The 14,822-nt window shown below is 46.0% G+C and overlaps 1 protein-coding gene across 1 annotated transcript in view; it reads left to right on the plus strand.

The window, feature by feature from the left end:
• Positions 1 to 900: 900 nt before the first annotated feature.
• pcgf3 (polycomb group ring finger 3) overlaps positions 901 to 14,822 on the plus strand; it is a gene marked incomplete at its 5' end in the record, with an annotated part of 39,893 nt that continues 25,971 nt past the window's right edge. The window contains 3 exons of the mRNA XM_083651599.1: positions 901 to 915; positions 5,302 to 5,419; positions 13,672 to 13,768. Of these exons, the coding sequence (XP_083507725.1) occupies positions 901 to 915; positions 5,302 to 5,419; positions 13,672 to 13,768 (230 nt within the window). The remainder of the gene's footprint in view (positions 916 to 5,301; positions 5,420 to 13,671; positions 13,769 to 14,822) is intronic.

Here is a 14,822-nt window from a genome sequence, read left to right on the forward strand (position 1 = left end):
GCGCATCAAATGAGCCGCGTCAATTAACGATAATGACGGGAGTCTCCCGCAGCAGCAGGATGATGTATTCGCGCAGATTTTCAGTCCTAAATATCAAACATGTTTGATATGATCGGGACGGCCCCGATGAGGCTTTGAGCAGATCGGGAGGGTTAAGATTGGATCTGCAAACAGCTCACACTACAAGATAATCGGTGCCGAAAGTCGGGCCCGACCAAGCTTGGCAAGCTGCCAGGCCAGATTTCTCCTCCGATTCTTGGGAGGGGTGAATCGGGCATAAATCGGCCCGAAAATCCTGTAGTGTGAGCCAGCCTTTAGTCACCTTTAGGTGACAGTCACCTTTTTCATCCCAAAATAGGGCACTGATTTTGTGTCTGCCCTGGTATCTGTCACCTTTCTCACTATCCATGACTTTGCATCCCTGTTATTGTGACATTGATGACCACCACTGTTGACCACAAGCCAAATGCTGGTAAATATGGACTGTGGTCAGTAAAGGAGTCTAGACTGTCTGGCAGCAGCTGTTTTGGCAGATAACCAGGCCTCATTCAGAGGTATCCTCAAAACCTAGTTGGCAAGTGAAACGGAGAAATGGCACGGTGAATTTTGTGGCTTGAAGAAGCAGCCACTGTGTGGCCTACTTCCTGACCTCAATTATGCGATACAGTCACATGATGCTGATTTTCATTCAAAGAAATAACATAAATTGTGTTCCTAATGCTGAGTGGATCTTGCATGTAAATGTTGAGTTTAGGCTTGAGTTTAGGCTTAGGTCTAACAGCCGTGCTTCTCTCTCTCCTCTCCATAGGCTCCGATGAGAGGCTGTCCATGATGCGGAGCTAACGCCGTCCGCCACACAAGCACAGGAAGAGACGTGGCCGCCACACCATCAGTCACCACATGGCGGCGTTAGGGGTAAGATGAGCCACAGAGCCAAAACATACTGCTTTGCTTGTCTCCTGGTCAGGGCTTCTACAGTTAAGGAAGACATTCTGGGAAAGTGATACAATTAACTACAATTAAGTCCTGTGGCAATCGAGACTATGCAAACCTAGTTCTGAGTTTGTTGACCAGATTCAAAAGCAGACTATAGAGGTAATAGCTTCCCACTAGCCATGTCTTAAATGGGAATTTAGCAGCATAGAATCAGTCAATATATATAGGTGGAGTCTCACTGAGAGCAATGCTCTCTTTTTCAGGAGCGCCCCCCACTGTTCACTCTCACACACACATTCATGACTGGAAGCTGACCAGTATATCCACACTCTGATCTGCTGGCCACTGAGCAGCTCCACTGGAGCGGTTTGGCGTTAAGGGCCTTGCTCAAGGGCACCTCAGTGGTGGTAATGAGGGAGGGGCAAGCGCTGCCTTTTCACTTTCCCCACCCAGATTTATCCTGCCGGTCCCGGGGATTGAACCGATGACTGTTCACAAGCTCGCTTCTCTAACCTTTAGGCTGCCTGCCACTGCCTGTATCATGATCCTCATCCCAGCGACAAGCCACGTTGACAATATAACCACAATGAGATTTTCAGAACAGAACAGAGCCTCCTCCGCAGCCACCACAACTAACCGTTACCTGGCCAGTAGCTGATGTTTACATCTGTCTGTCACACTAGTCACACAACGCCAGTCATTCAGGCTCTTGGTAAGACAGTCAACCTGTCACACACTCCATCAAACAAGCAAGTCACTCAGCTTGGTGTGAGGGGCTCCAGTTTCATCTATGCTGTTGAATAGGCAAATTATGAAATCACATTACATCATGTTGATTGAGTTCATATAACTGTAATTATGTAGCTCTGATCAAAAATATATGGGGGGGGGGGGGTGTCAGAGCTTTCCATCAACCCCGATGATGGATGCAGCCGCTCTCCAAACTTTTTGTTTTTGAGAGGTTTATTCTTGTCGTCGTTCAAATAGAAGTTGTAGAGAACTGGGAAGCTGGAATCACCTTCTTGTTCATGTAGAACTTGTTGGGCAGATCTGTTGTTCATGGAACAAAATCACATCCGTCGGGAAACTAAGAAGCGCTGAAGTCAATTGGCCGTCGACTGCCAGCGACGCCAAAAGTTCAGCCGTTGTCAACTAATAACATAAAATACAATATATAATACAATATAACATAACATAATATAATAACATAACATGATCATCTTGAGCTCCAGTGACTGTCAGTGGTCGATGGTGTTGCTCTCAGTCAGTCAGTCAGTCAGTCAGTCAGTCAGTCAGTCAGTCAGTTACTCACTCATAGAATCAGTTATAGCAAGTCACTGCTTTCACCATCTTTGTTCTTTCCATGTGTTGAGGCCTGACTCAGCAGCTGAGCTGTCGCAGCATGTTACCCCTCCGCTCTGACTGTTTGTAGCCTGCCTCTCTGTTCAGTCTGTTTGTAGCCTGCCTCTCTGTTCTGACTGTTTGTAGCCTGCCTCTCTGTTCTGACTGTTTGTAGCCTGCCTCTCTGTTCAGTCTGTTCTCTCTGTTCTGTCTGTTTGTAGCCTGCCTCTCTGTTCTGTCTGTTTCTAGCCTGCCTCTCTGTTCTGTCTGTTTCTAGCCTGCCTCTCTGTTCTGTCTGTTCTCTCTGTTCTGTCTGTTTGTAGCCTGCCTCTCTGTTCTGACTGTTTGTAGCCTGCCTCTCTGTTCTGTCTGTTTGTAGCCTGCCTCTCTGTTCTGTCTGTTTCTAGCCTGCCTCTCTGTTCTGTCTGTTTCTAGCCTGCCTCTCTGTTCTGTCTGTTTGTAGCCTGCCTCTCCGCTCTGTCTGTTCTGTCTGTTTCTAGCCTGCCTCTCCGCTCTGTCTGTTTGTAGCCTGCCTCTCTGTTCTGTCTGTTCGGTCTGTTTGTAGCCTGCCTCTCTGTTCTGTCTGTTCTGTCTGTTTGTAGCCTGCCTCTCCGCTCTGTCTGTTCTGTCTGTTTCTAGCCTGCCTCTCCGCTCTGTCTGTTTGTAGCCTGCCTCTCTGTTCTGTCTGTTCGGTCTGTTTCTAGCCTGCCTCTCCGCTCTGTCTGTTTGTAGCCTGCCTCTCTGTTCTGTCTGTTCGGTCTGTTTCTAGCCTGCCTCTCCGCTCTGTCTGTTTGTAGCCTGCCTCTCTGTTCTGTCTGTTTCTAGTCTGCCTCTCTGTTCTGTCTGTTCTGTCTGTTTGTAGCCTGCCTCTCCGCTCTGTCTGTTCAGTCTGTTTCTAGCCTGCCTCTCCGCTCTGTCTGTTTGTAGCCTGCCTCTCTGTTCTGTCTGTTCGGTCTGTTTCTAGCCTGCCTCTCCGCTCTGTCTGTTTCTAGCCTGCCTCTCTGTTCTGTCTGTTTCTAGCCTGCCTCTCTGTTCTGTCTGTTTGTAGCCTGCCTCTCCGCTCTGTCTGTTCTGTCTGTTTCTAGCCTGCCTCTCCGCTCTGTCTGTTTGTAGCCTGCCTCTCTGTTCTGTCTGTTCGGTCTGTTTCTAGCCTGCCTCTCCGCTCTGTCTGTTTGTAGCCTGCCTCTCTGTTCTGTCTGTTCGGTCTGTTTCTAGCCTGCCTCTCCGCTCTGTCTGTTTGTAGCCTGCCTCTCTGTTCTGTCTGTTTCTAGTCTGCCTCTCTGTTCTGTCTGTTCTGTCTGTTTGTAGCCTGCCTCTCCGCTCTGTCTGTTCAGTCTGTTTCTAGCCTGCCTCTCCGCTCTGTCTGTTTGTAGCCTGCCTCTCTGTTCTGTCTGTTCGGTCTGTTTCTAGCCTGCCTCTCCGCTCTGTCTGTTTGTAGCCTGCCTCTCCGCTCTGTCTGTTTTTAGCCTGCCTCTCTGCTCTGACTGGTTTAAAATCCACAACAGGGAACAGGCCTTTTCCTGCCAGCAGTGAATCATTGTATGTATCTATTTTCCTACCTCCCTTATTGGTGATACATTGCTTGACAAAATGGCACCTCGGTGTTGAATATAATGTCACTCCGTGGAGACGGGTTGTTGTCTCAGTGAGGTGTTAGAATACCTGGGAGGCTGTTTGTGATGAAAGATGCAACAGTGATGCAACAGCAGCACTACAATGTAACATGTGCATCATGTGTACTGTGACGGTCTGAAGTGTTTTTATTCAACGGTTGCCATTGCATGTGTAAATGTTTCTTTATAGAGTAGTAGTATATATAGACAGTATATACACGGCACGCATCAGAATTGAAAACAAGCAAACTCATTCCTGGTAATCGCAAGAGTCGGCGTAGCAAACTGCACCTAGCCATGTTTTATTGGAACGCTCGGCATTATGTTTGAGCACATCTTTCATCAATCTTATTCCTTGGCTGAAGCTATGTGTTCTACATTCAGCTCATACCGAAGCAGAATACACAAAGACAACATAGTCCTTCTTTCCTTGGAGGTCACCTAAGGGGGAATTAAACCAAACTGAGAGTTATCAGCCATCAAGGATTTTAAGATCTTTTTTAATACCTGTATTCTCAGCGTGTTGCAGCCTGCGCGCTGTCGCAACATGTTTTCAGAAATGCTGTTAACTTCCTCTGTGACTAAGGCCATGTTCAGACTAGGAGGCCAACTCTGATTTGTGAACTTTAATGACCTATTAATGATTCTATCCAGATTGGTTTTATGAGTCTGGACGACGCTCCAAGTTTGATTTGTGTCACTTGTCCCAAACCACATATGGAGGTCTGGACACACAGATCCAACTTGAACACTTGCCCAAATCAGATTTGTGGCAGTGCGGACACACTCCCAAATCAGATTTGGGAAACCAATCAAGATAATGATGCACATGGCCTTAGCTTACGTGTAGCCTACAAAGTATTCCAGCAGTAACTGCAGGGAGGAAGGAAGGCAGGGAAAAAGTGGTTTACAAGTATGACTTGCTAACAGAGCTACCGTAAATAGCAAAATTTTGGACTGGGTATGCTGTAGGCTCAGGAGGACCATGTGCTTACCCCAAGACATGATTCAACCACAATGTGATGTGAGAAATCAACATGCGCTGAGAACAAAGTGACTGAGTCTGTGCAGATGCAGAATTCTGTTGATTTCTGAGCCACAAATCTTTCAGCAATGCCAATAGCTCCCTATAATGTAAACTGCAATATGATGATGTCATTACAAAGTTCAAACAACAATTTGGATGGAGAGCTTGTGAAACTGCCACCGTCAATTGTCTCATTTGTGACGACGACAGCAGAATAAAAAGCAGCTAATATCGTGATGCATGTACTGTAAAGTAATGGATTACTATTATTTTTCCCTCTAACCCAAGACACATTTCTCCCACAGGAGGTCAATAAAGTGACCTTGACCCTGACCTGACCTTGACCTTGACCTTTTTTGTGTGTGTGGTGTCCTTCCTCAACAGACCCCCGACGTGATGACGAGGAAGATCAAGCTGTGGGACATCAACGCCCACATCACCTGTCGCCTGTGTGAGGGCTACCTGATCGACGCCACCACCGTCACAGAGTGCTTACACACCTGTAAGTCTCTCTCTCTCTCTCTCTCTCTCTCTTTTCTCTCTGTCGTGCTCTCTCTCCTCACACACACACTCTCACTCACACACGCACACACACACTCACACTCTCTCTCTCCCCTCTCTCTGTCTCCCTCTAGTGTCTCACTCTCACTTTCTCAACCTTTTTCTTTCTTTCTATAGACCCATTTCACGGGGGCCATTTTGTGCCGAAAAGGCAGGATGAACACAGGTGCAAGCAACACACTAATGAGGGTTTCCAAATTCCAATCATGGAAGTTGGAAACCCTCATTAGTGTTTTGCTTGCACCTGTGTTTCTCCTGCCTTTTCGACACAAAATGGCCCCCGTGAGAAGGGTCCATTCTGCGGTCTTGCTCTTTTCTTTTTTCTTTCTCTCTCAGCTCCCTACTCACCTATTCTCTTTCTATCTTGCATATTAATGCTTTTTTGTTTTGTTACAATCACACATCACACACTCTTGTCAGGGTCCACATGGGTCCTAGACTCAGCCCTCAGTCTTAATCCGTTTCAGTCCTGTAAGACTGAGAATATTACTATTTAAATCTTTGCATAACGTTAGGTGGCGCTGTTGGAAGCCTTGCATCGGAGAACCAATCATGAGTGTTGTGGGCGGGCCTGCTTTCTGGGGGCAGTTCTCATGCAGAACCGGTGTCTCGCTAAAACATCGTCGCATTTGCGGAGAAACATATGAATCACTTAGAAACAAACATAACCTGTTAATAGGACGTGTTTCATCCGGCACCGGCGGTTAGAGGTCTTTCCCCCAGCGATAAGCCCGACTCCCGAGGCTAACGTTACAGAGCCTGCTGATGACTTCACAGTAGCAAGCGGACCACTTCCGGGTAGGAAAAATTATTGTAAAATAAACCACAGCTATAAATTTTGTTTGGAGCATATCAGCTTCATGCTCTGTGTTAGGACTATGATAAATGGCATTGCCGCTACCAAATAAAATTCTAATAATAAATGTAGGCGTGTCTGCTGCCGGCCGTTCTCGCCGGGCTCGGACAGACAGTTTCTGACAGTGAAATTCCCGGACGTTTGGTGGCGCAGCTCACCAAACGTCTGGGAGCCGAGACTACATGGGTCCTTGAAATCCTTTGTTTGTGAATTGGCAGGGGGGGGGTCAAGGCCTTGAAAGTGTTGACATGGGTCATTATTGAAAGTGCCTTATATTGACTTAGAACACGGCTCTCTCGAATACTCGATTCTGATTGGTCAATCAACAATATTCACCGGTCATTATTTCTCGACAACCGACCGCTGCTCTGCCACACCTGGATTAATCAGTTGGTAAGAGCATTTTGTCCGCAGACGCTACTAATTAGGCCAACCAGTTGCAGCTGTGGTGTCTTGTGTGCCAATTACGAATGAAACCGCTTTGTGTTGAAAACGCTATTAAAAAATCTATTTGAATAATTATTTTTGTCAGATTATTGAATGATTTAGTTGTAGGCCGTGTTCTAAGCGGGATAATGTATACTGAGCCGGTGATTACTGGAAATAATGACCTTCAGGTGAATATTAAGCCCTCCGCTGCGCGTCGGGCTAAATCATTCACCTGTCGGTCATTATTTCCACAGTAATCACCGGCTCAGTATACATTATCCCTTACTTATATATTGTCTGCGTGTGTCTCCCATTGTCTGCGTGTGTCTCCCCCCCCATCTGTGCGTCCTTGTTTCCTGCGCCACCTGCCTGCAGAAAGTGTGATGGTCACGTGCGTGCATGAGTGACTGGAGTGGAACGATGCAGGTTAAACGGCAGCACGCAAGCGAGGAAAGCTAACGTTAAGCAAAGCAGTCCGTGTCTCAAACTGTGCCGTGAATTTGAGGGAATTGGGCCTCGAAGGTGCTCGAAAAGTAGATTGCAATGATTGTTAATCTATGGTTTCCTTCCAATATACGGTTTCTAATAATATGGAATTCATAACAAGTCAGTAATGAATATACACTCACCCCGCAATTTATTTAGAACACCTTAAAGGAACACTCCGCCCATTTTCAACCAGCTTTGTATCAGTAGAACATCAGTAGTATATCAGAAAACTGTAAACTGTTTTGAAGTCTGTCATTTAATTTGACAGTTATTGAGTGTTAAAGTGTGGACCAGTGACATCACTGGTCCACACTAACTCAAATTAATAACTCATTAACTCAAATCAACTCTCAATAACTGTCAAACTAGATGAATGATGAATAGTTTGACAGTTATTGAGAGTTGATTTGAGTTAATGAGTTATTAATTTGAGTTAGTGTGGACCAGTGATGTCACTGGTCCACACTTTAACACTCAATAACTGTCAAATTAAATGACAGACTTCAAAACCGTTTACAGTTTTCTGATACACTACTGATGTTCTAATGATACAAAGCTGGTTGAAAATGGGCGGAATGTTCCTTTAATACTCTCTCTCCCCTTCTCTCTCTCTCTCTCTCTCTCTCTCTCTCTCTCTCTCTCTCTCTCTTATTGTTATTGTAGCCTGTGTTTGTATATAGTATGCTCCTATTACTACTGTAAGTTTTTACTTGTATTTATATAACCTTGTTTTTATTTCAGCCTCCCACCCCCTTCCCCCAAAAGGCCCTTGCTTTTTGTCAGGCTGCTTTTGTATATAAGAAATTGTTCTTACTTGCTTGCCTGGGTAAATAAAGGTTAAAAAAAAAAATACTAACTCTGGGTAGGTCAGCTTTCAGCTCAGTGTCGACCGGCTAACAAAGTGACATCCGCCTCTACGTTCTGAGATGCTTTTCTGCTCACCACAGCTGTAAAGAGATGATCTGAGTAAAGCTGTGTGCAACTTCACACCGAGATAGAAATGTTTCTCCCTGTCGCTCCATTCAACCCTTTGGAATCGTTCTGTCGCTGGGTTTAAATCGCTCGTCAACGGGCACAAGAATTGACGGACATCTGGGGGCTAACGTTAGACAGGATGAAAACGCAATGTCATGATGTTTGTCCACTACGAGCCACCGTAGTTGTTTACAAGCTAAGCCTATCAGCGTGCTCCTAACGCGAGCTTGTGTATCCATTCACCTTATGTTCAGATGCTGGGGTGGGCCAAATTCTTCCGGGTCGTCTTAACACTTCCGGCGGTCACGGCGCCAAATATGAAAGAACGTCATAGCGGACAGTGCAGGGGGTAAAACAAAGAATGTAGCCTACTACTTTGAGCTCGGTACACACGGCAAGCAAGCGAGTATCCACTGTTAGCCAGGTCAGATAACGTTATCATCGACAATGACGAGCACTTTCTTGTAAAACATACCTGGACTCCAACAAAGAAAGCTTCAGATAGTCTTCTCTCCTCCGAGCGCTCGCGCCATTTACGTCTTACGCAGACGTTAACGTAATTCCCTGGAATGCGAGACTTAACGAGCCAGTTACATGGCGTTGCATTCTTAGACATTGCCGTTTGCTTTTATTTGGCATGTTACATACAATTGGGTTAGATGATATTGGAGCAGCGCAGCCATTTTCTTTTTCTTTTTTTAGCCGGAAGTCGTCACACGACCACACAACCAGGTCAAATGGGTGTGGCTACATAAGGTGAATACCGGTAGTACAGACTTCTCTTCATGTCAGCTGTCAGCCTGTCAATGCGGTTTGTTGCCACACTAATAAACCAGCGGTTTGTTCCAAGCCAGTGTGATCCTTGACTCACACGGCAGCCAATCAGCGTTGAGAAGCAAGCGACTGTTGCCAGCGAAATTTCGCTCGAGTTGGGATATTTCATCTCGGGGCGACGAGCGAATTTTCGCCCTATCGCTCTGCCTCTATCGCTCGGACGCCCAGTGATTTTTCTCCCGGGTGTATATACGCTCAATCGCTCGTTTGCATTGACTTTGTATGTAAACTCGATGCCAGCGAAAAACTTTAATGGGTCGGTGTGAACGCACCTTTACTGTCACCTTTCTGTCAGCTCCAACCAGTCTAGCCCTTCTCCTCAGAGAGGGGCGCGACGGGACGGGACTCCCGCGGGACCCAGCGCAAATCTCGCGGGAGCGTGCGGTAATCACGTTGGCGCGGGCGGTAACGGGGGCGGTCAAAAAGTAAACGGCGGGTCGCACGATTTCAGTCTCTCCTCGTTTACCGTCGAGTAAAGTCATCACCTCGGAGATAGACAATCTTTTGCAGTGTGCGGATAGAGACACCGCAGAGCGCGTCATCATTCAGAAAGAGAAGAGTGAGCTCTCAAAGTGTTTATTAACAGCTGAAAATAGGAAGTGAATCCACTAATCAAACACTTTCTGTTCAGAGAGGAGAGAAATGAGCTGACCGAGTCTCTCTGTACCGGTAAAGACTGTCCAGCTGCTGTCCAATGATACACGAGCGTATATAACGATTGTGCGCCTGTCATGTGACTGGGCAGCCGGTCGTCACGTGATCGGGCAGTTGACGCGGTGGACCGGTCGATTGGCACCACTTATTGGTGCTGGGGGTGTTGAAGCCTAATGTGGCGTGTGTGCGCTCACTCTCTGAGTGCTCCAGGGCCAGGCTGCTGGCTAAACGCCTCAGATGGGAGGTGTAGCTGGAAATCACTTCAGGCCCGGCCGCGGCTGCCTGGCACTCTGCCAAGCTGTACTGACTGAGCGTAACAGTTTCAGAGCAGAAGCTTCTCTCATCGCTGCCTCCCTCTCCTCCTCAGTCCAGCCAGAGACGTGTTGTAGAACCAGCGAAGCCTTCACACATTCTGTAGCACGGTGGCGCAGCGTTGGTTAGCAGCACCGTCGCCTTCAACACAAGAAGGTCGTGGGTTTGAATCTCCACCTAGTCTTTCTTTGTGCAGTTTGCATGTTCTCCCCCGTACTGTGTTTGCGTGGGTTTCCCCCGGGCACACTCTGGTTTCCTCCCACAGTCTAAAGATATGCTGTGTTTGTGTTGTATTGTTAGGGTTAATACTCCTGTCAGTGCCCCTGACCAAGGCACTGGCAAAAGAACTTAACTTAAGCCTCACAGATTCTGCAGCTTCAACCTCTCTGAAGGAAGAGGTTTGCTGGGACCGTTCATGCTGGGTAGTGGTCTCCAGCAGGACGGCCCTTTGCATCTCGGGGCCTATTTCAGTAGTGATGCACATGCAGATTTAGTTTTGGTAAATAGACTGTATTTACAGTATAGAGCGCATTTTATATAGTCTATCGACTACCCAAAGCGCTTTTACATGAATACCTCACATTCACCCTCAAATTCACACACCGCCGGCGTCTACAGCCATACAGGGTGCTAACTGCTCATCGGGAGCAGTTAGGGGTTCAGTGTCTTGCTCAAGGACACTTCGACACACTGCCGGGTGGGAGCCAGCCTCGAACCGGGAACCTTCCGATTCCCACGCGACAGCTCTACCTCCTGAGCTAATGCCGCCCCATTTGTCTATTTGACTATAGACGGTTTTCAGGGAATTGTGTTGCTAGGCAACAGTTTGAAACCTAGCTTATTTCCTCTCAGCTGTTGTATTGGCAAGCACTGCAACAGGAAGTAAGCTAGCTGGGCAATTTAGAATGTTTATGTTAAGTTAAAACCATCTATGGCGTCAGCACGTTGTTTGTCCAACAGAGTGCGCCCCCATTGCGGAGATGGCCACCTCCAATACATCCTCGTCCTCCCAGCATGCATTGCGAGCCCATTCAGTCTAGCTCTTTTCTGTAATTTTTCTTGTTATTGGTGCACTTTTGGCCTGGTACTGGCTGGTAGGACCAAATAATTGTTTATTTGAACTGTGTGTTTTACTTTAGTTTGGTAATTTACTCGTTTGTATTTTTGACCGTCACCGACAACGTCATTCATGTTCATAGTGAGAGGAAAGGGGCCGGATACCGTAACGCTTACGTGTCAGACTTGGCCCCATATTGGCAAGGCCCCGACTTGGGCCTTGCCAATATGGGGCCCGTAAAGTAAAGGCCATCCCTGGTTAGACTCTTAACAGTTTGAACCAGGAGAGGAGATCTATGATATTCCCCAGATAAATTGTGAAGAAAGAACCAAGTTCAGCTCCAGTGATAGGTTTTATTATTGTTATTACTTCTTCCTGCTAATATGGCTGGATGAGCAGATGAATGCTGAGCTCTGACCCCTGACCCTGGCAGTTCTGGCTCAGTTCCTAGGAGTGCTGAAAGATAGTGAGGAAAAAAATCTAATTGTCAGAATTAATATTTGTCAGAAATATTGTGATTCAATTGCGATTTAAATTGTGAATCATATCATCACAAGTTTTTAAGAACTTCAATATATATATTTTTAAGAGAAGGGATTTTGTAAAAAAATCAATAATAATAATAAAAATAAAAATAGATGTCAACATGCAGGATTTACGGAGGTTGAGTATGATGAAACCTTAGTTATCACCAATATTCAACTTGAGTAATGGAAAAAAACAACTGCTTTACAAATCCAGTTTGGATGAATTGCAGAAATTGCATTCATATTGTGATTTATATTTATATTTTTCTTTTGATGAATTGTTCACTCTACTTCCTGGCTCAAGCTCTACACATGGAGGTTTACAGGACAAGCAGTAACACAGGAGTGTGGCTGCAGAATATTTTTGTCCTTTGTAATGTTCTTGTTCACAGTATAAAGCTTATTTTGCGGTTAAATTCAGTGTCATTATTTCCAGATAAGAGTGTCTGCTGAATGCCTAAATGCAACATCATATGAAAATAGTTTGACCATGCAGCAGCCAGGTGAGCCAGCAGATGGAGCTCTTCCTCCACAGAGGACCGGTCGGCCCACCTCACACACACACACCAAGGCTAGACTAAGACGACAGCTTTGATTTGAAGGCCCTCACAGGGAGGAAGGAGCTCCGGCTCCGAGACGCACAGATTCACTTCACGTCTTCAGTGCAGCTCTTCTGACAGAACGGGCAGATCTCCATAAGGATGTTCATGTTCAACTCACTTCCAGCAACTCCAGTCCTGGTTCATATATACACCCTGTATTTAGGTGTGTGTTGTTTTTAAGGCTCTCACCTGATTGGCTGAAAAGTGGCTTAGGTGAGAGTGAGAGGTCAATCCAAATGCGTCCAAAATACTACTACCAAATACAATCCAGATTAATTAAAATTAGTCAGTTAATTTGGTTTATTCATCTGAAGGCAGGCGCACGCGCACACTAGGGCTGGGTATTGGCAAGGATCTCACGATACGATACGTATCACGATACTTGGGTCACGATACGATTGTATCACGATATATTGCGATGCGATACATATTGCGATATATTGCGATATTCTACAGAATTGACTAAAAATGTAATAATAGAGCTAAAGATACAACACACTGTGTACCACCCAGGTAGTGTAATAATATGTACATCACTTTATACTGATAAGTTAGTGGACAAATTTAGTCAAAACTACTGAGTGTTGAGTGTTACTGAACACATCGATATGGGAAATATCGATACAGTATCGATTAGGGGTGGGAATCACCAGATGCAGAGGCCTGGCATGGCATGGCCTGCAAAAAAAAAAAAATAATAATAATAATATCGCGATTCTTGGCGTCCAAGTATCGATACAGTATCGGGAAATAAAATATCGCAATATATTGCCGTATCGATTATATTGCCCAGCCCTAGCGCACGCACACACACACACACACACACACACACACACACACACACACACACACACACACACACACACACACACACTTCTCCCCAGGATTGTCATTGTCACATATTGTTCTTGTGTGTGGGTGCTGCTGTGTTGTTTTTGTTGTGCGTCTCTGATGTTCGTGGCGCCCATCTTTGTTTTCTATGATGCTTTTATGATTGTTATGGGTGTTTGCTTTATCGCTCTCAGCGTCTTTGTAGCATGTTGTGACACTTCTGTGTGCCACGCGCTTTTAATAATGCTCTCGCTCCCCTTCTTAGATCACAACATTACATGCAGCAGCCAATAGCGGTGCTTGTTGTTCGCTGTGTGGTCGAAAGTGAGATGTTTACTTAAGATGCCGGATGTGTGGGAGAATAAGCTCTTCCTCAGATCATCAAGACTAATCGTCCTCACAAATAATCTGATTATGGTTTTGGCTGAATTGAAGAACGAAAACATTTCTGTCATTTGAAAACGGGTATCTGAAAACTGACGAGACTCGGAGACATACAGTATGGTTGTTTGTCTGAAGGCTTGGAGAGTAACCATATGCTCTCTCTATGTGTGTGTGTGTGTGTGTGTGTGTGTGTGTGTGTGTGTGTGTGTGTGTGTGTGTGTGTGTGTGTGTGTGTCTCTCCAGTCTGCAGAAGCTGTCTAGTAAAGTACCTGGAGGAGAATAACACGTGCCCCACGTGTAGGATTGTTATTCACCAGAGCCATCCACTGCAGTACATCGGGTGAGTGAGGGAGCGCCACAGAACCCCCCCCCCATACACACGCACACACACACACACACACACACACACACACACACACACACACACACACATATACACTGTGATCTTTACCTGCTTTATCTGTTTCTCTCTGAATCCCTCACTCATGTGCATATACACACACATACACACTTGCACGCCCATGCACACACACGTTGACATGTTGTGTGTGTGTGTCTGTGTGTCTGTGTTTCCCGGAGGGGGGGTGTGGGGGGCGTTACTGCCTCTGGGGGCAGCAGCCGTGCTGCTCCAGTAAACAATATATATATACTACCAAGGAGCCAAACTGCTGCTGGCTTTTTCTATTGGATTTCTGCTCACAGCTCTTTTGCACAAAACGCCTGGGGCCACGCAGGTTCGGCTGTATCAAACACCAGATCAGAAACAGCCAGCACACTCAGTGTATCAGACAACAGATCAGAAACAGCCAGCACACTCACTGTATCAAACACCAGATCAGAAACAGCCAGCACACTCACTGTATCAAACACCAGATCAGAAACAGCCAGCACACTCACTGTATCAAACAACAGATCAGAAACAGCCAGCACACTCACTGTATCAAACAACAGATCAGGCTTTGTGTTATTCTGCCTGGATATATCTACTCTGGCTTTGTGTTATTCTGCCTGGATATATCTACTCTGGCTTTGTGTTATTCTGCCTGGATATATCTACTCTGGCTTTGTGTTATTCTGCCTGGATATATCTACTCTGGCTTTGTGTTATTCTGCCTGGATATATCTACTCTGGCTTTGTGTTATCCTGCCTGGCTAGATCTACTCTGGCTTTGTGTTATTCAGCCTGGATAGATCCACTCTGGCTTTGTGTTATTCTGCCTGGATAGATCTACTCTGGCTTTGTGTTATTCTGCCTGGATAGATCTACTCTGGCTTTGTGTTATTCTGCCTGGATAGATCTACTCTGGCTTTGTGTTATTCTGCCTGGATAGATCTACTCTGGCTTTGTGTTATCCTGCCTGGTTAGATCTACTCTGGCTTTGTGTTACTCTGCC

The sequence above is a fragment of the Poromitra crassiceps genome (genome assembly GCF_964638095.1).
Source record: "Poromitra crassiceps genome assembly, chromosome: 15".
In the NCBI taxonomy this organism is placed as follows: Eukaryota; Metazoa; Chordata; class Actinopteri; order Beryciformes; family Melamphaidae; genus Poromitra; species Poromitra crassiceps.